This window comes from Macaca fascicularis, chromosome 19 (genome assembly GCF_037993035.2).
Source record: "Macaca fascicularis isolate 582-1 chromosome 19, T2T-MFA8v1.1".
NCBI lineage: Eukaryota > Metazoa > Chordata > Mammalia > Primates > Cercopithecidae > Macaca > Macaca fascicularis.
In genome coordinates, this window is record NC_088393.1 from 7,111,772 (window position 1) to 7,132,896 (window position 21,125).

A 21,125-nucleotide genomic window follows, 5' to 3' on the forward strand; every position below is an offset into this window, starting at 1 on the left:
CTGACACCGTACCCAGCTAATTTTTTATTTTAGTAGAGATGGGCTTTCACCACGTTGCCCAGGGTGATCTCGAACTCCTGAGCTCAGGCAATCCACCCACCTTGGCCTCCCAAAGTGCTAGGATTACAGACGTGTGCCACTGCGCCCAGCCAAGAGGTAGAACTTTTTAAATACAGAAACCAGGATAGTCCCGGGCACACCGGGACAAGTTGATCAGAGGGTACAGCTACAAACAAGACAGACACAGTCACCTCTTCCAGGAAACCTTTCCTGATTGGCCCATTCCCTCTGGCTCAAGGGCGCCCTCTGCTTCCCCCAACCACAGCTGCCTCTTTGCCCCCCAAGAAGACACCATCCGTCCCGGTTGCAAATGCCTGCAGTCACATCAGCGTCAGCTTAGGCAAGACAGAAACTGGCTCTTTTCCTGGCCACCGATGTGTCTCTAAAACCTACCACAGAGCCTGGCATCAAGTAAAGACGAGTAAATGAATGAAAGCTGGGACTCTTTGGCTAACAGATGAGAAAACTAGGGCTCAGACAGGGGAACCACTCCAGCAAGATTCCCCAGTAAGGATGTATGGGGAGGAACCGGGACTCGAACCGGCAACTGGAGAGAGTCCTTCACACACCCGCGCACTCACCGTGTTGTAGAACTCAGCCACCAGTTCCGAGTACTGGAAGTTGCTCTCACACCAGTCCACCTCGGAGCTCTGATAGGCGAAGATGCTAGGCATCTTGTCTCAGTGGCCACCGCCAGCCGGCTGTGCCCGGCAGAGAGGAGAAGGCAAGTTTGGGAAGGCCGGGCCCTGGTGAGGCGGGGAGAGGACAGCCCGGTGCCCCGCGGCAGGCAGACTGAGAGGAAAAACCTGCTGGGCCGCTCCCCAGTTGCACCAGGGCAGCCTGGCTGTGCAGTGAGAGCAGCCCTGGGCATAAGCCATGGCGCTAGCACTGTCCAGGCAGGGCAGGGGGCAGGAGTACGCAGGGAAGAGGCCTCCCATCCAGACTCCCCAGGAATAGGAATTGGGGTGGGGGGCAGTGGAGGGAACTGTTTTTATCTTTTATGTACTTATTTATTTATTAGAGTTAGGGTCTTGCTCTGTTGCTCAGGCTGGAGTACAGTGGCATCATCATAGCTCACCGCAGCCTCAAACTCCTGGGCTCAAACAATACTCCTGCCTCAGCCTCCTACGTAGCCAGGACTACAGGCACATGCTGCAACCACGCCTGGCTAATTTTTTTGTTTGTTTGTTTTATTTCGTTTTGTTTTTGTTTTTGTTTTGAGATGGTGTCTCACTCTGTTGCCCAGGCTGGAGTGCAATGGCGCAGTCTCCCAGCTCACTGCAACCTCCGCCTCCCGGGTTCAAGCAATTCTACTGCCTCAGCCTCCCAAGTAACTGGGATGACAGGCACCCACCACCACACCCAGCTAATTTTTGTATTTTTAGTAGAGGCAGGATTTCACCATGTTGCCTAGGCTGGTCTCCAACTACTGACCTCAAGCAATCCGCCTGCCTCAGCCTCCCACAGTGCGAGGATTACAAGCGTGAGCCACCACATCTGTACTATTTTTTATATACTTATTTGTTAGAGTCAGGGTCTTGCTCTGTCAGCCAGGCTGGAGTGCAGTAGCACAGTCATAGCTCACCGCAACCTCAAACAACTGGGCTCCAGCAACGTTCCTGCTTTAGCCTCCCAAGCAGCTGGGACCACAGGCACAGTCTGCCACCATGCCTAGCTAATTTTTTATTTTTTTTATTTTATATTTTGTAAAGTCGTGATCTTGCCATGTTGCCAAGGCTGGTCTCGAACTCCTGGGCTCAAGTGATCCTCATGCCTCAGCCTCCCAAGATGCTGGGATTGAAGGGAGGGGACTGTTTTTAGAACTGTCATTCAAAAATAATAATGTAGAGTCCATTGAGATGAGTAGCATGGCTATCCCAAGTTTACAGACGAGTAAACAGAGACACGGAGCACAGTCATTTGAGAGGGCACACAGATGGTAACCCTAGGCTGGCTCTGAACTCAGGTTTTACTGCCCTGGCACCATCCAAAGCCACACGTTGCTGCTGCCTAGGTTGGGGCAGCAGCTGGACACCTACCCCAGTGGGCTCAGCTCAGCTCCCCTGAAATCCTTGTCTCTGTAACCTTGACATTCATTTCGCCTTTAAGGACCTCTGTCTTCCTGTTTTGGTTAGGGAAAGTTGGGCTGGATTGAGGCCCCCAACTCTTAGAGTGAAGACCTCCTCTGCTCAGAATGTCCCATCTTCCACCAGAAGCCACTTCAAAGCCTCTGCCAGGAGAGGAAACCTTTGGGGTTTCAGGTCTAGGATCCGCAGTCCTGGCTTCCAAGGGTTGCGGAAAGCTCTGAGTGACATAGGCTTGGGTTTGAATGCTGAGTTCCTCTACTTGCCTTTTTTTTTTTTTTTTTTAAATTGAGATGGAGTCTGGCTCTGTCACACAGGCTGGAGTGCAGTGGCACAATCTCAGCTCGCTGCAATCTCCGCCTCCTGGGTTCAAGCGATTCTCCTACCTCAGCCTCCCAAGTAGCTGGGATGACAGGCACCCGCCACCACATATAGCTAATTTTTTTGTATTTTAGTAGAGATAGGATTTCACCATGTTGGTCAAGCTGGTCTCAAACTCCTGACCTCAGGTCATCTGCCCGCCTCAGCCTCCCAAAGTGCCGGGATTATATACGCATGACCCAACTCACCTGGCCTGAGTTCCTCTGCTTTAAGCTGTGTGACCTTGGGCGAGTGAATTTACCTCTCTGATCCTCTTTTTGCTCACCTGTCATACGGAGAGGATGGTGACAGAACCAACCTCAACAAAGGAAGACGGAGATAAAGCATGTCAAAGGCTTAGCCCACTGCCTATGTCAGAGTAGGCGCTCGATGGATGGTAGTGAGTTTTCTTACTGAAGCTGGCCTTGAACTTTAAGTCAACTTTGTGGGAATAATAACAATTATTATTATTATAATTAAAAGAGCCTGGCCTTAGCAAGGAGTTAGCAAAAGTGTGAATAACAATACTATTATGTAATTACTTATTATATAATAGCAATATTATATCAAAATATAAAATTACCATATTAAAAATAATATTTTATATAATATATTAAATATTTTAGTGTATTATTTTTAATATAATAATGTTATATAATAATTAATTAACATATAATTTAATAACTAATTAATTATATTACTTATTATTTTTCTTTAAGTGCTTGATGTTCAGTATCATCTCATTTAATGTTCTTTTTTTTTTTGAAATGGATTCTAGCTCTGTCGCCCAGGCTGGAGTGTAGTGGCGCGATCTCCGCTCACTGCAAGCTCTGCCTCCCGGGTTCACGCCATTCCCCTGCCTCAGCCTCAGCCTCCCGAGTAGCTGGGACTACAGGCACCCGCGACCACACTCAGCTAACTTTTGTATTTTATTAGAGATGGGGTTTCACCATATTGACCAGGCTGACCTCGAACTCCTGACCTTGTGATCTGTTTCAACTTCCCAAAGTGCTGGGATTACAAGCGTGAGCCACCGTGCCCAGCCTTCATTTAATGTTCTTAACAATCCTACCCCAGATGTGGTGGCTCACGCCTGTAATCCCAGCACTTTGGGAGGCTGAGGTGGGTGGATCATGAGGTCAGGAGATCCAGACCATCCTGGCTAACACGGTGAAACCCCGTCTCTACTAAAAATACAAAAAATTAGCTGGGCATGTTGGCGGGTGCCTGTAGTCCCAGCTACTTGGGAGGCTGAGACAGGAGAATGGCATGAGCCCGGGAGAAGGAGCTTGCAGTGAGCCGAAATCGTGTCACTGCACTCCAGCCTGGGTGACAGAGCAAGGCTCTGTCTCAAAAAAAAAAAAAAAAAAAAAAAAAAAAAAAAATCCTAAGCGCCAGGAACTATTGTTATCCCTTTTCTTTTTTTTTTCTTTCTTTCTTTTTTTTTTTTTTTTTTTTTTTTTTTGAGACAGAGTTTTGCTCTTGTGGCCCAGGCTGGTGTGCAATGGCATGATCTCAGTGCACTGCAACCTCCGCCTCCCGGGTTCAAGCAATTCCCCTGCCTCAGCTTCCCGAGTAGCTGGATTTACAGGCACCCACCAGCACGTCCGGCCAATTTTTGTATTTTTAGTAGAGACGGGGTTTCACCATGTTGGCCAGGCTGGTCTCGAACTCCACCCGTCTCGGCTTCCTAAAGTGATGGGATTACAGGCGTGAGCCACTGCACCTGGCCTCTTTTTCTCTTTTGAGACAGGGTTTTGCTCTGTTGCCCAGGCTGGAGTGCAGTGGTGCAATCATAGTTCACTGCAGCCTTGAAATCCTGAGCTCATGCGATCCTATCTCTTGCTAGTAATCACTAGCAAGGAAACTAAAGCCCAGAGAAGTTAGGGAACTTACCATAAATCACACAATTAGGAAATGATAGAGACAGGCAAGCCACACCACCTGTCTGACGCCTCAGTTTCCTCACCTGTAAGGTGGTGAAAATAATGATGGTACTGCCCTCTCGGGCCTGTTGTGAAGATTTAGTGAGCTGACACGATGTTTCCATAGAAAGATAAACTGTGGGCCGGGCGCGGTGGCTCACGCCTGTAATCCCAGCACTTTAGGAAGCCAAGGCGGGCGGATCACGAGGTCAGGAGATCGAGACCATCCTGGCTAACACAGTGAAACCCCATCTCTACTAAAAATATAAAAAATAGCCAGGCGTGGTGGCGGGTGCCTGTAGTCCCAGCTACTCAGGAGGCTGAGGCAGGAAAATCGCTTGAACCTGGGAGGCGGAGGTTGTAGTGAGCCGAGATCATGCCACTGCACTTCAGCCCGGGTGACAGAGCGAGGCTCTGACTCAAGAAAAAAAAAAAGAACAGAACAGACAAAGAAAAAGAAAGAAAGATAAATTGTGGTGCTATGTTGCCCTGCATTCCAATCACTGAACTGGGCCAGGCGTGGTGGCTCATGCCTGTAATCCCAGCACTCTGGGAGGCTGAGACAGGTGGATCACTTGAGGTCAGGAGTTCAAGACTAGCCTGGACAACTTGGTGAAACGCCGTCTCTACTAAAAATACAAAAATTAGCCTGGTGTCATGGTACACACCTATAATCTCAGCTACTCAGGAGGCTGAGGCAGGAGAATTGCTTAAACCCAGAAAGCGGAGGTTGCAGTGAGCCAAGACTGTACCACTGCACTCCAGCCTGGGTGACAGAGCGAGACTCCCTCTCAAAAAAAAAAATAATAATAATAATAGTAATACTAATAATAATAATGGCCGGGCGCGGTGGCTCAAGCCTGTAATCCCAGCACTTTGGGAGGCCGAGACAGGTGGATCACGAGGTCAAGAGATCGAGACCATCCTGGCTAACACGGTGAAACCCCGTCTCTACTAAAAAATACAAAAAACTAGCCGGGCGAGGTGGCGGGCGCCTGTAGTCCCAGCTACTCGGGAGGCTGAGGCAGGAGAATGGCGTGAACCCGGGAGGCGGAGCTTGCAGTGAGCTGAGATCCAGCCACTGCACTCCAGTCTGGGCGGCAGAGTGAGACTCCATCTCAAAATAAATAAATAAATAAATAAAAATAATAATAATAATCCCTGAACTGTCTGAAAGTAATCAACTTTTTCAATTTCCAATTCTTGGAAGAGAGAGGCTCAGTCAGTGCTAATATGTTTTATGTCTCTTAACACTTAATGACTTTGACAAAAAAGAAAATAAAACCCTTCATTAAGCAACAGTACTCACTTGGAATTTAGTAACATGATTTGTTTATATTGTATTTCTTTTTTGATAAGCTTGTATTCATGGTAAGCCATATCTACTTTCCATTCACAGTAGGGTTACAAAGTTTCCTTTATTTATTTATTTTTTTTTGAGATGGTGTTTGCTCTGTTTCCCAGGCTGGAGTGCAGTAGCATGATCTCGGCTCACTGCAACCTCTCTGTCTCCCAGGTTCAAGCGATTCTCTTGCCTGAGCCTTCTGAGTAGTTGGGATTACAGGCATGAGCCACCCAGCCCGGCCAAAGTTTTCTTTTTCTTTTCTTTTTTTCTTTTTTTTTTGTGATGGAGTCTTGCTCTGTTGCCCTGACTGGAGTGCAGTGGCGTGATCTTGGCTCACTGCAAGCTCTGCCTCCCGGGTTCACACCATTCTTCTGCCTCAGCCTCCCGAGTAGCTGGGACTACAGGCACCCACTACCATGCCCGGCTAATTTTTTTGTATTTTTAGTAGAGGCGGGGTTTCACTGTGTTAGCCAAGATGGTCTCGATCTCCTGACCTCGTGATCCACCCACCTTGGCCTCCCAAAGTGCTGGGATTACAGGCGTGAGCCACCGCGCCCAGCCCCAAAGTTTTCTTTTTAAAATAATAATATTTTGGCCCAGTGCAGTGGCTCATGCCTCTAATCCCACCGCTGCACTCCAGCTTGGGCAAAAAGAACGAAACTCTGTCTCAAAAAAAAATTAATTAAATAAAATAAAAATAAAATAATAAATATATATATGTATTTTTAAGAGATGGAGTCTTGCTCCATTGCCTAGGCTGGAGTGCAGTGGTACAATCCTAGCTCACAGCAGTGTCAATCTCCTGGGCTCAAGCAATCTTCTCACCTTTGCCTCCCCAGTTGCTGGAATTACAGGTATGAGCTACCGTGCCCTGGCCAAAATAAATTTAAGTTTTACAATTGTGGTTCGGCCGGGCGCGGTGGCTCACTCCTGTAATCCCAGCACTTTGGGAGGCCAAGGCGGGCGGATCACAAGTTCAGGAGATCAAGACCATCCTGGCTAACATGGTGAAACCCCGTCTCTACTAAAAATACAAAAATTAGCCCGGCGTAGTGGGTGCCTGTAGTCCCAGCTACTTGGGAGGCTGAGGCAGGAGAATGGCGTGAACCTGAGAGGCGGAGCTTGCAGTGAGCCGAGATCGCACCACTGCACACCAGCCTGGGCGACAGAGCGAGACTCCATCTCGAGAAAAAAAAAAAAATTGTGGTTGTGTTTGCACAAATCTATACATGTGGTAGTATTGCATAGATTTGCTCCCATTTTTCTGAGAATATGAAAAGAAAATTGCCTAACACATGAATGCATGGGAAAAGCTGTTGAAATCTGAATATGGCCTATAGGTCATATTTATGTCACCGTTCTGGTTGTGAAATTGTATAGTCATAAAAGAGGTACCACTGGGAGAAACTTAGTGAAGGTTACCTGGGATTGTTCTATACTATTATTGCAGGTTCCTGAAAGTTTATAATTATTCCAATTTTTTAAAATGTTTTTGATAGACGGTCTCACTCTGTTGCCAGGCTTGAGTACAGTGGTGCAATCACAGGCCACCACAGCTTCAAACTCCTGGGCTCAAGTGATCCTCACACCTTCGCCTCCCAAGTAGCTGGGACTACAGGCCAGGCAAATGTTTTCTATTTTTTTGTAGAGACGGGTTCTCACTATGTCTCCCAGGCTGGTCTCTAATTCCTGAGCTCAAGCGATCCTTCCACCTCAGCCTTCCAAACTGCTAGGATTACATGTATGAGCCACTGCACCTGGCCTAAAAATCTTTTTTTTTTTTCTTTTGTTAAGACCGAGTCTCTCCCTGTCATCCAGGCTAGAGGGCAATGGCGCAATCTCGGCTCACTGCAACCTCCGCCTCCCGGGTTCAAGTGATTCTCCTGCTTCAGCCTCCCGATAGCTGGGATTACAGGCGCCCACCACCATGTCCAGCTAACTTATACATTTTTAGTAGAGATGGGATTTCACCACGTTGTCCAGGCTGGTCTGGATCTCATGACCTCAGGTGATCCTCCCGCCTCAGCCTCCCAAAGTGCTGATTACAGGCGTGAGCCACTGTGCCCAGCCTAAAAATCTTTTTTTTGTTTTGTTTTGTTAAAGGGATTGAGTTAGAGTTTTAATTAGTACATGAATGGATAAACACAATGTGTGTGGTTCATCCATACCATGGAATATTATTCAGCCCTGAAAAAGGAAGGAAGTTCTGACACAGGCAACAACATGGATAAACTTTGAGGACATCAAGCTGGGTGAAATAAGCCAGATACAAAAGGACAAATCCTGTGTGATCCCACTCCTAGGAAGTCCCTAAAGTCCTCAGAGTCACAGAGACAGGAAGTAGAATGGGGGGTATGAGGGGCTGGGGAGGGGGATGTGGAGTGTTTCTTGGGACAGAGTTTCAGTTTGGGAAGATGAGAAAGTTCCAGAGGGGACGGTGGTGACGGTTGCACAGACATGTGAATGTGCTTAATGCTGCTGAACTGTGCACTTGATGATTAAAATGATCAGTTTCCTGTTATGTATCTTTTACCATAATTTTACAAAGTATTGATTTAGGTTTTTAAAAGAGGGGTTTGGGGCTGGGCATGGTGGCTCACACCTGTAATCCCAGCATTTTGGGAGGCCGAGGCTGGCGGATCACTTGAGGTCAGGAGTTCAAGACCAGCCTGGCCAACATGGTGAGACCCTGTCTCTAATAAAAATAAAAATAATAACAGGGTGTGGTGGCGCGTGCTTGTAGTCCCAGCTACTCGGGAGGCTGAGGTACGACGATCGCTTGAACCTGGGAGGTGGAGGTTGCGGTGAGCCAAGACCGTGCCACTGTACTGCAGCCTGGGGGACAGAGCAAGACTCTGTCTCCAAGGAACGGCAAGTCAAGGCAAGGCAAGGCGGAAGGAAGAAAGGAAGGAAGGAAGGAAGGAAGGAAGGAAGGAAGGAAGGAAGGAAGGAAGGAAGGAGGGAGGGAGGGAGGGAGGGAGGGAGGGAGGGAGGGAAGGAGGGGGAGGGGAGGGGAGGGGGGAGAGGAGGGAGGGAGGGAGGGAGGGAGGAAGGGAAGGAAAGGAACTAAAGCTTGACCTGGCTCTGTATAGCACTCCTCCACAAACATACACCATTTAGCCACAGCCCTAGCCCCCAAACCCCCTCCCCAGGTGGACCACGAGGGCAGACAGACACCACCCACCACTGCCACCCCAGCTCCCTAGTAGCGACCCTGACTCCTTCCCCATGGAGTAATTTTGAAACAGTCTCCGCTCTCTGTGTAGGTGGAGCAGATGGTCTCTGAGGCCCCTTTCTGCTCATAGCTGGAACAGGACCCAGCTGCTGAGATCCTGAATCTTGGCGAGGGTTTAATAGCAGGCAGTAAGGTAGTGACTGGCGCCCACGCCCAGCCCAGACTGGAGAACTTGGGCAATCATGGTGCTGACTGGGGAGGACAGAGCAGCCAGGCAGGTGGGTGGGAGCCGGGAGAGAGCTCTGCCTCTGCTAGGAGGAGAGGAGGGGCTAGAGAGAGGGTGACAAACAGGCGTGTGAGCTCTCAGTGGTTATTGTAACAGATGCCACAAATTTAATGACTTAGAACAACACACACTTACCATCTCACCTTTCTACAGGTCAGGACCCTGAAATGAGTCTTACAGGCTAAAGATGTCATCACAGCTATGTTCCTGGTCGAGGCTCCAGGAGAGAACCCATTTCCTGCCCTGTCCAGTGTCTAGAGGCCACCCATGTCCCTCAACTCGGGGTCCTGTCCTCCACCTTCACAGCCACAGTGCAGTCTCTTCCAGTCTCTCTCTGACTTTCTTTTTTCTCTTTTGAGACAGAGTCTTGCTCTGTTGCCCAGGCTGGAGAGCAATGGTGTGATCTCGGCTCACTGCAACCTCCACCTCCAGGGTTCAAGCAATCCTTTTTTTTTTTTTTTTTTTTTTTTTTTGAGACGGAGTCTCACGCTGTTGCCCAGGCTGGAGTGCAGTGGCGCGATCTCGGCTCACTGCAAGCTCCGCCTCCCGGGTTCCCGCCATTCTCCTGCCTCAGCCTCCTGAGTAGCTGGGACTACAGGCGCCCGCCACCGCGCCCGGCTAATTTTTTGTATTTTTAGTAGAGACGGGGTTTCACTGTGGTCTCGATCTCCTGACCTTGTGATCCGCCCGCCTCGGCCTCCCAAAGTGCTGGGATTACAGGCTTGAGCCACCGCGCCCGGCTCAATTCTTGTGGCAGGAGAATCCCTTGAACCCAGGAGGTGGAGGTTGCAGTGAGCCAAGATTTCGCCACTGCAATCCAGCCTGGGCAACAGAGCGAGACTTCATCTCAAAACAAAACAAAACAACAACAACAACAAAAAAAAAAAACAGTCTAGGCAACACGGGGACCCTATTTCTATAAAATATTAAAAAGTTGGCCAGTGGGGGTACACACATGTGGTCTTAACTTCTTAGGAAGTTGAAGTGGGAAGATTGCTTGAGCCTAGAAGGTCAAAGTTGCAGTGAGTTATGTGTGCACCACTGCACTCCAACCTGGGCCACAGAGTAACACCTTGTCTAAAAAAAAAAAAAAAAAAAAAAAAAAAAAGGAGTTATACCCATCTTAGCATTGGGCTTTTTTTTTTTTTTTTTTTTGAGACGGAGTCTCGCTCTGTAGCCCGGGCTGGAGTGCAGTGGCCGGATCTCAGCTCACTGCAAGCTCTGCCTCCCAGGTTTACACCATTCTCCTGCCTCAGCCTCCCGAGTAGCTGGGACTACAGGCGCCCGCCACCTCGCCCGGCTAGTTTTTTGTATTTTTTAGTAGAGACGGGGTTTCACGGTGTTCGCCAGAATGGTCTCGATCTCCTGACCTCGTGATCCACCTGTCTCGGCCTCCCAAAGTGCTGGGATTACAGGCTTGAGCCACCGCGCCCGGCCTCTTTCTTTTTTTTTTTTTAATTTTTTTTTTTTAGGATGGAGTCTTGCTCTGTCACCTAGGCTGGAGTACAATGGTGTGGCCTCCACTTACCACAACCTCTGCCTCCTGGGTTTAAGCGATTCTCCTATCCCAGCCTCCCAAATAGCTGGGATTACAGGCACCTGCCACCACACCTGGCTAATTTTTTTAATTTTTAGTAGTGACAAGGTTTCACCATGTTGGCCAGGCTGGTCTCGAACTCCTGACCTCATGATCAGTCCGCCTTGGCCTCCCAAAGTGCTGGGATTATAGGCGTGAGCCACCACACCCAGCAGTATTGGTCTTTATACCTGCTTTCTATTTATTTAGTAGCTTTCCATGTAGTGGAGCAATATAAAATTTCCTTTTGAAGTAAAGGTATGCGTTAATGTTTTTGGAAAGTGAACTTGTTTAAAGACAATGTTTAAGTCAATAATGGTTACCATACAGATTGGCAAAATTTTAGTCTGACAATGCCCAAAGTCACAAAGAACATTATTGGGTAATTGGTGAAATTTGAATATGGAATATAAAGTAGATAATAGTATTGTGTCCGTGTTCGTTTTCTGAAGTAGATAAATGAATTCTGGTTGTGTAAGAGAGTTTCTTAGTTTTTGTTTTTGTTTTTGTTTTTGAGATGGAGTTTCCCTCTGTCGCCCAGGCTGGAGTGCAGTGGCTTAATCCCGGCTCACTGCAATTTCTGCCTCTGGAGTTCAAGAAATTCTCCTGCCTCAGCCTCCTGAGTAGCTGGGATTACAGGTGCCTGCCACCACACCCAGCTAATTTTTATATTTATAGTAGAGACAGGGTTTTGATATATTGGCCAGGCTGGTCTTGAATTCCTGGCCTCAAATGATCTGCCCGCCTCGGCTTCCCAAAGTCCTGAGATTACAGTCATGAGCCACTGTGCCCAGCTCTTTTTTTGCAACCTCTGCCTCCCGGGTTCAAACGATTCTCATGCCGCAGCCTCTGGAGTAGCTGAAATGACAGGTGCCTGCCACCACACCCAGTTAATTTTTTTTTTTTTTTTTTTTTGAGACGGAGTCTCGCTCTGCCGCCCAGGCTGGAGTGCAGTGGCCGGATCTCAGCTCACTGCAAGCTCCGCCTCCCGGGTTCACGCCATTCTCCTGCCTCAGCCTCCTGAGTAGCTGGGACTACAGGCGCCCGCCACTGCGCCCGGCTAGTTTTTTGTATTTTTTAGTAGAGACGGGGTTTCACCGTGTTAGCCAGGATGGTCTCGATCTCCTGACCTCGTGATCCGCCCATCTCGGCCTCCCAAAGTGCTGGGATTACAGGCTTGAGCCACCGCGCCCGGCCCCGGCTAATTTTTGTATTTTTTTTTTTTTTAGTAGAGACAGGGTTTCCCCATATTGGTCAGGCTGGTCTTGAACTCCTGACCTCAGATGATCCACCTGCCTCGGCCTCCCAAAGTGCTGGGATTACAGGCATGAGTCACCGCACCAGGCCAAAAGATTTTTCTTTATTTTTTGAGACAAAGTCTCGCTCTGTCGCCCAGGCTGGAGTGCAGTGGCATGATCATGGCTCACTGCAAGCTCCGCCTCCTGGGTTCACACCATTCTCCTGCCTCAGCTTCTCGAGCAGCGGGGACTACAGGCGCCCACCACCGCGCCCGGCTAATTTTTTGTATTTTTAGTAGAGACGGGGTTTCACCTTGTTAACCAGGATGGTCTCGATCTCCTGACCTCGTGTTCCCCCGCCTCTGCCTTCCAAAGTGCTGGGATTGAAAGTTTTTTCTTTAAGTTGCTGATGCCGAGTACTGGTGAGGATGGGAAGTGGGGGAGTGGTAGAAACGTGAGAGGCCAACCACTTTGGAAAACTGTTAGAACAAGACAATTCAACAAATACCTGTGTCCTGAGAGTTATATCTCACATAAGCAAAGAGCATGGAGGGTGAAGTCATTCCAGAAGGCTCAGGCAAGTGAGAATTTAGCAATCCAGGCCCCTTCCTTCCTTCTCATGATGCTTCCATCCCAGCCTGTGGCCTCCATCCCAACACGTGACCTCCACTCACAAAATGTGGGCCTCCTCCCAACTTGTGGCTCTCAATCCCAACATGTGCCCTTTGCTCCCAACATGTGGCCTCCATACCCATCATGTGGCCCCCATCTCAACATGTGGCCTCCACTAACAAAACGTGAGCTTCCTCCCCAACTTGTGGCTCTCAATCCCAATATGGCTTTGGTGTACCTCCTATTGGTCAGAACTAGTCACATGACCTCCACTAGATGAAAGGGTTGCTGGGAAATGTAATCTCTAGCACAGCAGCCACTTCCTGGTACCCACTTTACCCTGTGGGAAAGGAGTCTGAATCTATAAACTACAACAGGCTGCCTCCATCACATTTAGTAAAGGTGAAAATGAACATGTCCTACAACCAGGAACTCACTTCCTGGATTTATATCCCCCTGAGAAACTCCCACAAACGGACCCAGGATTCCGGTACAAGATTATTCAGAGCAGCCCTGCCTGCAATAGCAAAACCATGGAACTATTCACAAACATGACTGAGTTAAAGAATTGATAAGTAAGGCCGGGCGCGGTGGCTCACGCCTGTAATCCTAGCACTTTGGGAGGCCGAGACGGGCGGATCACGAGGTCAGGAGATCGAGACCATCCTGGCTAACACGGTGAAACCCCGTCTCTACTAAAAAAAAAATACAAAAAAGTAGCCGGGTGAGGTGGCGGGCGCCTGTAGTCCCAGCTACTCGGGAGGCTGAGGCAGGAGAATGGCGTAAACCTGGGAGGCGGAGCTTGCAGTGAGCTGAGATCCGGCCACTGCACCCCAGCCTGGGCGGCAGAGCAAGACTCCGTCTCAAAAAAAAAAAAAAAAAAAAAAAAAAAAAAAAGAATTGATAAGTAGGCCAGGCATGGCAGCTCACGCCTGTAATCCCAGGAGCCCAAGATGGGTGGATCACCTGACATCCAGAGTTCAAGACCAGCCGGGTCAACATGGTGAAACCTTGTCTCTACTAAAAATACAAAATATTAGCCAGGCAATGGGAGGCTGAGGCAGAAGAATGGCGTGAACCCGGGAGGTGGAGCTTGCAGTGAGCTGAGATTGCGCCACTGCACTCCAGCCTGGGCGACAGAGCGAGACTCCGTCTCAAAAAAAGAAGAAAAGAAATATTAGTCAGGCGTGGTGGGGTGCCTTTAATCCCAGCTACTCGGGAGGCTGAGGCATGAGAAGCGCTTGAACCCAGGAGGCAGAAGTTGCAGAGAGCCAAGATCACGCCATTGCCATTGCACTCCATCCTGGGCAACAAGAGCAAAACTCCATCTCAATTAATTAATTAATTTATTTATTAAAGACTCGTTAAGTAAATTGTGGATTCTCCTGCCTTGGCCTCCTTAGTAGCTAGGACTACTGGCGCCCACAATCATGCCTGGCTAATTTTTTTGTATTTTTAGTAGAGACAGGGTCTCACCATGTTGGCCAGGCTGGTCCTGAACTCCTGACCCCAAGTGATCCTCTTGCCTCAGCCTCCTAAAGTGCTGGGATTGCATGCGTGAGCCACCGTGCCCGGCCTGTGCAGATATAAGTTTTCAACGCATCTGGGTAAATACCAGGGGGCACAATTGTTGGATTATTTTGTTGTTTTTTTCTTTAAACCATATATGTTTGTTATATATCCTCTTGTGAAGGTATATTTCACAACAATCAATTTATTTTATTTTATTTTATTTATTATTATTATTATTATTATTTTGAGATCGAGTCTCGTTCTATCATCCAGGCTGGAGTGCAGTAGCGCAATCTCAGCTCACTACAAGCTCCGCCTCCTGGGTTCACGCCATTCTTCTGCCTCAGCCTCCCGAGTAGCTGGGACTACAGGCGCCCGCCACCGTGCCCAGCTAATTTTTATATTTTTAGTAGAGATGGGATTTCACTGTGTTAGCCAGGATGGTCTCGATCTCCTGATCTCATGATCCTCCTGCCTCAACCTCCCAAAGTGCTGGGACTACAGGTGTGAGCCACCGCGCCTGGCCTTTTTATTTTATTTTTGAGATAGAGTCTTGCTTTTTTGCACAGGTTGGAGTGCAGTGGTACGATCAGCTTATGCAGCCTCCAACTCCTGGGCTCAAGTCATCATCCTGTTTCAACTACTCCCAAGTACTTTCAACTACTAGTACTCCAAGTAGTTGAAACTACGAAAGTGTGCTACCACTTCTGGCTAAGTTTTGTATTTTTGTGGGGTAGGGATGAGGTTCCACCATGTTGCCCAGGCAGGTCTCCAACTCCTGGGCTCAAGTCCACCCACCTCAGCCTCCCAAAGTGCTGGGATTACAGGCCTGAACCACCATGTCTGAACAACAATCAATTTAAAAATTAGAAGTGTGGGCTGGGCGTGGTGGCTCACACCTGTAATCCCAACACCTTGGGAGGCCAAGGCAGGCAGATCACGAGGTCAGGAGATCGAGACCATCCTGGCTAACATGGTGAAACCTCATCTCTACTAAAAATACAAAAAAATTAGCCGGGCGTGGTGGCGGGCGCCTGTAGTCCCAGCTACTCAGAGAGGCTGAGGCAGGAGAATGGCGTAAACCCGGGAGGCGGAGCTTACAGTGAGCCAAGAGCGCGCCATTGCACTCCAGCCTGGGCGACAGAGTGAGATTCCGTCTCAAAAAAATCAAAACAACAAAACCAGACGACTTATAAACAAATGGATGTGGCTGTGTGCCAATAAAAATTTATTCAAACACAACTTCATTTACAAACAATACACTGAGGCCAGGCGCGGTGACTCATGCCTGTAATCCCAGCACTAGCACTTTGGGGGGCCGAGGTGGGTGGATCACCTGAGGTCAGAAGTTCGAGACCAGCCTGACCAATATGGTGAAACCCCCATCTCTACTAAAAATACAAAAATTAGCCAGGCGTGGTAGCGGGTGCCTGTAGTCCCAGCTACTCAGAGAGGAGGCTGAGGCAGGAGAACTGCTTGAATCCAGGAGGCAGAGGTTGCAGTGAGCCGAGATTGCGCCACAGAAACTCCAGCCTGGGTGACAGAGCGAGACTCTGTCTATAAATAAATAAATAAATATAAAACAAAATAAAACCCAAACAATACACTGGTTGTAGTTGCCAACGCCTGGCCTAGATTCTACAATTAACATTTTGTTCTATTTGTTCAATCACATAGCTGTTAATATATCCATATTTTCATCTCGTCATCCCTCCATTTTATTTATTTATTTATTTTAATGATTTAATTATTATTATTATTGGAAATGGGGTCTCCCTGTATTGCCCAGGCTGCTTTCAAACTCCCAGGCTCAAGTGATCCTCCCACCTCAGCCTCCCAAGCTGCTGAGATTCCAGGCGTGAGCCACTGAGCCTGGCCATCACATTATCTTCCGAGGTGGGTTAACTCCATGACTTACCAGAAGAAGGGTTGCCACATAAAATACAGGACACCCAGTTAAATCAGAATTTCAGATAAATGAGGGATAAGTGTTTAGCATAAATATGTTCCAAATATTGCATAAGATCGGATTATCCTCAAAATTATTCTTCATGTATCTGAAATTCAAATTTAAATGAGCCTCCTGTATTTTTAGGTGCTAAATCTGGAAGCTGTAATCTGGAAGTATCTCTTCAACTGAGTCTGTCTCATTCCTTCCTCCAAAAAAGAGTTTGAAAAAAGTTTTCATTAAGTGGCATTATGTCATTTCTATTGCCTCCTCTACCAAAATCCAATAACCTCAAATGGGTACTCTGAGGTTAACCTTTTATTTCACTCATTCTTTCCTCCTCCTCCTCCTCCTCCTCCTCCTCCTCCTCCTCCTCCTCCCCTCCTCCTCCTCCTCCTCCCCTCCTCCTCCTCCTCCTCCTCCTCCTCCTCCCCTCCTCCTCCTCCTCCCCTCCTCCTCCTCCTCCTCCTCCTCCCCTCCTCCTCCTCCTCCTCCTCCTCCTCCTCCTCCTCCTCCTCCTCCTCCGTGACAGAGCGAGATTTCGTCTGGAAAAAAAAAAGATGATTAAAGACTGAGCCCTGGAGCTCTCCAAGACAGAAGGGTCTCTTAAAGGACCAATCTGATGAGAGGGAAAAAATCTTTCATCACAAAGAAAACATCCATTTACAGGGGACTAGTTAACTAAATTATGGGTTTTGATATCATGGACATGGAATGCTCCACAGGCATTTAAAAAAAAAAAAAAGATGACAAAAGTTCTGAGTCACCATTTGGATTCTCCAGAACAGATCCTGAGAAATAATTTGGGGTGTGAGATTTTTATTGGGACTCACAGTTGTCAAAGAAAGAAGCAGAGCAGGCCAGGCACGGTGGCTCACGCCTGTAATCCCAGCACTTTGGGAGGCTGAGGCGAGTGGATCATGAGGTCAGGAGTTTGACACCAGTCTGGCCAATGTGGTGAAAACCCATCTCTACTAAAAATACAAAAATTAGCTGGGCATGGTGACGGGCGCCTGCAGTCCCAGCTACTCTGGAGGATGAGGCAGAAAAATCGCTTGAACCTGGGAGGTGGAGGTTGCAGTGAGCTGAGATAGCACCACGGCACTCCAGCCTGAGCAACAGAGTGAGACGCTATCTCAAAAAAAAAAAAAAAAAAGAAGAAGAAGCAGGGCTGGGTTTGGTGGCTCACGCCTGTAATCCCAGCGCTTTGGGAAGCAGAGGCAGGTGGATAGCTTGAGCCTAGAGTTTGAGATCAGCCTGGGCAACATACGGAGCCCCAATCTCTTCAAAATAAAAGAAAGAGAGAGAGAGAAGAAAGGAAAGGATGGAGGGAAGGAAGGAGGGAGGGAGGGAGGGAAGGAAGGTAGCGAGGGAGGGAGGGAGTGAGACAGGGAGGGAGGCCAGACAGGACTGGGCAAAGGGAGAAGTTAAAGTGGTGTTGAGCATGGACAAAGCCTTGGCTAATCAGCGAGGGACTCTAGAGCCAGTGTGCCTCATCAGAGCATCCCACGTGAAGTCAGAATACCCAGACCTTTATTCTTCTGCCTTGCCCAGTCACTGGCTGTGGGCTGCCCTGGGACAGATGGGGCTTTGAGGGAAGTGGCTCTCTGCACCTGAAGGTGACCCTAACCATGGAAGCCGGAGGTTTCTGCTCACAATACATCCCTTGGCTGGTCAGCAACTCCCTCCTTGAAAGGGGATCTGGGCCCGGGCATGGTGGCTCATGCCTGTAGTCCCAATACTTTGGGAAACTGAGGTGGAACAAACACTTGACCCCAGGAGTTCAAGACCAGCTCAGGCAACATAGCAAGACCTCGTTTCTACCAAAAATACAAAAAGTAGCCCACTGTGGTGGCGCATGCCTGTGGTCCCAGCTACTCCGGAGGCTAAGGCAGGAGGATTGCTTGAGCCCAGGAGGTTGAGGCTGCAATGAGCCATGATTGCACTACTGCACTCCAGCCTAGGCGACAAAGTAAGACCCTGCCCTGTGTCAAAAGAAAAAGGAAAGAAGGGAAAGGAAGGAGAGGGGAGGGAAAGGGAGGGGAGGAGAGGGGCGGGGAGGGAAGGGGCCAGGCAGTGGCTCACGCCCATATTCCCAGCATTTTGGGAAGCCGAGGCGGGTGGATCACAAGGTCAAGAGATCGAGATCATCTTGGCCAACATGGTGAAATCTTGTCTCTACTAAACATACAAAAATTAGCTGGGCATGGTGGCACACGCCTGTAATCCCAGGTACTTGGGAGGCTGAGGCAGGAGAATCGCTTGAACTCGGGAGGCGGAGGTTGCACTGAGCCGAGATCGTGCCATTGCACTCCAGCCTGGGCGACAGAGCAAGACTCCGTCTCAAAACAAAGACATAAAATAAAATAAAAGAAGAGAAAAGGAAGAAGGAAGGAAGGAAGGAAGGAAGGAGAGAAAAAGGAAAACTCCGTGAAAGCAGGGATTGTTGTCTGTTTTTCCTTGCATTTGCTTGCTTTGTTTTATAGGAATAAAAACATCAGGAGCTAGGCCGGGCGCAGTGGCTCAAGCCTGTAATCCCAGCACTTTGGGAGGCCGAGACGGGCGGATCACGAGGTCAGGAGATCGAGACCATCCTGACTAACATGGTGTGAAACCCTGTCTCTACTAAAAAATACAAAAAACTAGCCGGGCGAGGTGGCGGGCGCCTGTAGTCCCAGCTACTCGGGAGGCTGAGGCAGGAGAATGGCGTGAACCCGGGAGGCAGAGCTTGCAGTGAGCTGAGATCCGACCACTGCACTCCAGCCTGGGCGACAGAGTGAGACTCCGTCTCAAAAAAAAAAAAAAAAAAAAAAAAAAACCTCAGGAGCTCTACCCCAATACTGTGTACATAGTAAATGCTCAGTAAATATCAATGGAATAAATAAACAAATTTCCCAGCTCCTCTGCAGCCAGGTGTGGCCATGTGAATAGATTCTAGCCAATAGAAACTTTGTGTGACACAATCACCCTACCAACTCTGGATGCCAACCTCAACTGTGACTGGGAGAGAAAGACATGTCTATCTTATCTAAGTCTTTGGTATTTCTCTCCCTCACAGTCATATCTAACCATGTAATTAAACCAGTGAAGGCACTCCATAAATATGAGTTACGGGCCAGGCGTGGTGGCTCACGCCTGTAATCCCAGCACTTTGGGAGGCCGAGGCGGGCGGATCATGAGGTCAAGAGATCGAGACCATCCTGGCCAACACGGTGAAACCCTGTCTCTACTAAAAATACGAAAAATTAGCCGGGCATGATGGTGGGCACTTGTAGTTCCAGCTACTCGGGAGGCTGAGGCAGGAGAATTGCTTGAACCTGGGAGGCAGGGGTTGCAGTGAGCCGAGATTGCGCCATTGCACTCCAGCCTGGGCAAAAAGAACGAAACTCCATCTCAAAAATAATAATAAATAAATAAGAGTTATATTCCATACTATGGATGCTTGATAATTTGGTTTAAAATTTGGCCAGGCACAGTGGCTCATGCCTGTAATCCCAGCACTTTGAGAGGCCGAGGCAGGAGGATCGTTTGAGACCAGGAGTTTGAGTTCTGCCTGGACAACATAGCAAGACCCTGCCCTTACCCCCCCCAAAAAAATTAGCCGGGTGTATTGGCGTGCACCTGTGGTCCCAGCTACTCAAGAGGCTGATGCAGGAGGAACACTTGAGCCTGGGAGGTCAAGGCTGCAGTGAGCCATGATTGGGCTACTGCACTCCAGCCTGGGTGACAGAGTGAGATGCTGTCTCCAAAAATTAAATAATAAACTAATTTTAAAATTCAAGCCATTCAAGTCGTCCCCTCTTACGAGGCATTTATTTGCAATTCTTTGCTAATATGGGTATGATAGACTATCTCCAGAGACACTCGCCATCACTTTCCATCCTGTTATGCCCCTGCCACTCCTCCCCCGAGTCTATTTCATCTCCTCTTCCCCTTGAATTTGGGTTGGGCCATGTGACTTGCTCTGACCAATGGAATGCGGCAGAAGAGCTACCATGTGGCTTCCAAGCCGATCATTTAAGAAGACAAGTAGCGGCCGGGCACGGTGGCTCAAGCCTGTAATCCCAGCACTTTGGGAGGCCGAGACGGGCGGATCACGAGGTCAGGAGATCAAGACCATCCTGGCTAACACGGTGAAACCCCATCTCTACTAAAAAGTACAAAAAAAAAAAAACTAGCCGGGCGAGGTGGCGGGCGCCTGTAGTCCCAGCTACTCGGGAGGCTGAGGCAGGAGAATGGCGTAAACCCGGGAGGTGGAGCTTGCAGTGAGCTGAGATCTGGCCACTGCACTCCAGCCTGGGCGACAGAGCCAGACTCCCTCTCAAAAAAAAAAAAAAAAAAAAAGAAGAAGACAAGTAGCTTTTGTTAACTCTCTCTGAAGTCGGTTGCCATATGGGGAACAAAGACCACCATACCGTGAGGGAGCCCAAGCAGCCACGTGGAGAGAGAGAGGACTCACTGGGGCTCCAGATATGTGATTGGAGAATGTTCCTTGTGGATGTTCCAGTCCCAGGAAATCCTAGCTGAGCCCAGTCCAGATTCTCAAATTATGAGAAATGATAAACTGTGGTTGTTTCAAACTCCTAAGTTTAGGAGTGGTTTGTTACACAGCATTAACTAACTGAAACACAGGTGATGAACAACTCTGCCATAAGCAACTCTGTGGTCAAATCTTAGCGCACAGGTGCACACCTTTGATCATTTCCTAAAAACAAATGACTAGAAGTGGGTTCTGTGAATTTGAAATTTGGTGTCAACTTGATTCCCAGAGAAACTGTAGCAAAGTCCATGAGCCATTTATTGACGCATCCATTCATCCACAGCCTCTTCAGCACTGAGAGTTTCCTTTTCTTTTCCTAATTTTCCATTTCTATCATTTCAATAGGCCCATTTGCATTCATTCCAGAGAAGGTAACAGCGATGACAGCTTCTCTCTGATCATGGAGTGATAACCAAAAACCAGTAGGGCAGGTTGATTTGCAGCCAAGAGCCAAAATACTCATT

General features: G+C 48.5%; 1 protein-coding gene across 5 annotated transcripts in view; it reads right to left on the bottom strand.

Annotated features, from left to right (window-relative positions):
- The window catches only part of ACER1 (alkaline ceramidase 1), a 50,167-nt gene that overhangs the window by 21,518 nt on the left and 7,524 nt on the right, over positions 1 to 21,125 (bottom strand). The window contains exon 1 of one of the 5 annotated variants that reach the window (XM_005587693.5): positions 642 to 798. The exons of the other annotated variants lie outside the window; for them this stretch is intronic. Coding sequence (XP_005587750.3) covers positions 642 to 734 — 93 coding nt within the window. The 5' untranslated portion in view covers positions 735 to 798. Of the gene's footprint in view, positions 1 to 641; positions 799 to 21,125 lie in introns of those variants that run through there. 5 annotated transcript variants of the gene reach the window in all.